At 44.1% G+C, this 3,107-nt stretch overlaps 1 protein-coding gene across 3 annotated transcripts in view; it reads left to right on the top strand.

Moving 5' to 3' along the window:
* Positions 1-3,107, top strand: part of MRPL14 (mitochondrial ribosomal protein L14) — a 13,916-nt gene that overhangs the window by 8,252 nt on the left and 2,557 nt on the right. For all 3 annotated transcript variants that reach the window (XM_011986820.1, XM_011986818.1, XM_011986821.1), the window contains exon 2: positions 2,663-2,751. In XM_011986820.1, the coding sequence (XP_011842210.1) occupies positions 2,681-2,751 (71 nt within the window). In that variant the 5' untranslated portion in view covers positions 2,663-2,680. The remainder of the gene's footprint in view (positions 1-2,662; positions 2,752-3,107) is intronic.

Here is a 3,107-nt window from a genome sequence, read left to right as displayed (position 1 = left end):
CCTTGGCCTCCCAAAGTGCTGGGATTATAGGCATGCACCACTGCGCCCAGCTGACGTCAGTATTCTTGATGGAACAAGAATGATTTAATAGTTGTAAACTATTAATATTTAAATTAAAGTTGCCGTGTTTACTCTGTTGAGTAAGAACATGGGTTTAGGAAGCCCACAACTGGGGTTCATATTTCAGCCTGGTCACTCCTAGCCATGTGACCTTGGGCAAGTTATTTAACCTCTCTGGGCTTTATTTCTTTGTGTATAACAATGAGGCTAATAATAATTGTACCCATTTCATAGAGTTTTTTGAGGTTTATTTTATTTATTTATTTTTTTGAGATAGAGTTTTGCTCTTGTCGCCCAGGCTGGAGTGCAATGATGCAATCTCAGCTCGCCACAACTTCCACCTCCAGGGTTCCAGCGATTCTCCTGCCTCAGCTTCCTGAGTAGCTGGGATTACAGAGTTGTGCCACCATGCCTGGCTAATTTTGTATTTTTAGTAGAGATGGGGTTTCTCCATGTTAGTCAGGCTGATCTCAGATTCCTGACCTCAGGTGATCTGCCCACCTCAGCTGGGATTACAGGTGTGAGCCACTGTGCCCGACCATGAAGTTTAAATGAGATGGTATGTAAGACACTTAGCCTGCTGCCTGACACATTGTAACCATTTGATAAGTGTTCATAAACAAAGAACACAGAAAGAGGCCAAATGACCCTTAAAGCTGCTTGACACCCAGGGCTCTCGTGTGAAATGAGTTTTGGTATAGCAGAGCGAGGCTGCGGAGTGCGGTTGGAACGCCCTTGGACTGAACCTGGATCCAGTTCTGGTTCTGCCCTTGACTAATTGTGGGATTCTACACAAGTCACTTAATCTGCCTGTGTATCAATTTTCTAATCTTTAAAATGATATATGACATGATGATGATGATAGCTTATTAGCTGGTAAGGAGTGCCAGGCACTATGCTAAGTGCTTTGCATGGCTTATCTAATTGAATCCTCATAACTACCTTGGGGGAAGATACTGTTAGTATCCCTGTGTTACAAATGGGAAACCAAAGCTCAGCAGTTTGGTTACTTGTCCAGGGTTACCTCACCAGTAAAAGTAAAGCTGGTCTCATTTGGTAGTCTGTGATTCTCTGTGTGTCAGATGTGAGTAGTTGCATACATTAGCTGCCTTCTTTTGCATTTAATTTTTCTAATCATAATTACATTTTGGCTAATGCTTCATGGGTTGTCTTAAGGAAAACATTTGGGAGTAAGTTTGGGATTTGAGGCTAAATTGTAGTTAATAAGCATTTAAAGGCCAGTTGTGGTGGGTGACTCACACCCATAATCCCAGCACTTTGGGGGGCTGAGGCGGGAGGATTAAATTAACTCAGGAGTACTCAGGAGTTCAAGGCCAACCTGGACAACAAAGTGAGACCATCATCTCTGAGAAAAAACCCCAAAAAATTAGCCTGGCATCCTGGTGCGTGTCTGTGGTCCTGACTATTCGGGAGGCTGAGGTGGGAGGATCACCTGAGCTTGGGGAGTTCAGGACTGCAGTGAGCTGCGATTGTACCACTGCATTCCAGCATGGGTGACAGAGCAAGACTCTGTCTCAAGGAAAGAAAAAAAAAAGTATTTATGGAGTGTCTAGGTATTCCTGGGGAAGAGTGGATTCCTCTGCCCCCCACCCCAACATTCTTATTAAATAAAGTCTTATCTGAGGTGGTTTGAACTTGTGCAAAGCAAAACTGTGTGTAAATACTACAGTGTAGAGGCTTTTCTCGGCAGACCTCTTGAATGGGCACCTCTGCAGCCAAACATTTGGGTGGAAAAACAGGTGTGTTTTGCAGCTGGCTACAGGCCTTTCTGAAGCACTCTCTGAAGTGATGTTCTGGTGTTTCAGGGCGCTGGCAGCCTCTATGTTTGTTAGTGCTAGAGAGCAACAGGGTTGAGATTCTGAAAACTGGAGCCACAAGTCTTGGGTTGGTGTTTGCTCTTTCAACTAACTCTTCAACTTGGTTTCCCAAAGCCCACTTTCAGCTGTAGTATGGTGTAGGTCAGTTTTCCATTTTACAGTGTTGTTTGGGAGACTGACCCAAATAGAGACTTTGGTCTTTGACTTGGCAAGAGCAGCCTTTGGCTTTGCTTTGCTGGCCTTGAGCTGTACAGGTGTTCTGGCCTTTACATTTGGGGGAAAGGTGATGTAGTGACAGACAACTTGAGTGGCTGCTTAGATACTTTACTTTCTTTTAGGGAGTTAAAGTACTGGTTTCAGAAGGCGCATGAGTATCAACAAGGGCAATAGTGTGCAGTTTTTCCTCTGTGGAGGACTCGAGAAGTAGTCCCTGGCTGGATTTATAACCAAGGGTTCATATTTTCCTCCTGCCTGTAGAAGTGATATAATAAGGAAGGCATTCTCTGTGCTGCTGTATTTTTTTTATAGCAGAAGCTGTTGTGGGCCATGCCACCTCTCCAACCCCAGAGTTAGAACGTGAATCAGCAAAATCGGAGCTAGAGCTCTGTCTAATCATCTGTGTATCCTTTAACCACCAAGATTTATATTTTGTGACTAATGATCTTGTGCTGGAAGTGCCATCTCCCACACAAGTCCCCAAAGAAAACTGGCTCTAAGGGCTGTGACTTAGAAACCAATTTTTCCCCCTCTCATTTTTCCTGCAGGATCTATCTTGGGATCCCATGGCTTTCTTTACTGGGCTCTGGGGCCCCTTCACCTGTGTACGCAGAGCACTGAGCCATCGCTGTTTCAGGTAACTTTTCCCATTAAGTTCTTAAAACTGTCTTTGTGTAAGATTCCTATCAGGGCTGGGTGTTATGGTGACTAGAACAGGAGTAAAAACTCAGGGAGGTAAGCATGGGGTTGGGAAAAGCTAAAGGGATCAGGTCGAGCTGGCTTGGTTGGTCTGGTCACAGGATGGGGGATAGGTGAAGAGGTGATGATGCTGTTAGAAGTGCGACGAGGAATGGCATATGGTGGAAGCTTTTACTCTTCAGTCCTTGCAAGACTTTTAGAGTGAATCTGACATCTCTCAACCCTGTCATTCCCCTACAGCATTAAAATCCTCTCTTTTAAAAATGAAATTTTTTTTTTTTTTTTTTTTTTTTT

The sequence above is a fragment of the Mandrillus leucophaeus genome, unplaced genomic scaffold (genome assembly GCF_000951045.1).
Source record: "Mandrillus leucophaeus isolate KB7577 unplaced genomic scaffold, Mleu.le_1.0 Scaffold3, whole genome shotgun sequence".
Classification (NCBI taxonomy): Eukaryota; Metazoa; Chordata; class Mammalia; order Primates; family Cercopithecidae; genus Mandrillus; species Mandrillus leucophaeus.
The sequence above is the reverse complement of the archived record's forward strand: the minus strand, read 5'-3'. Positions and strand labels throughout refer to the sequence as shown.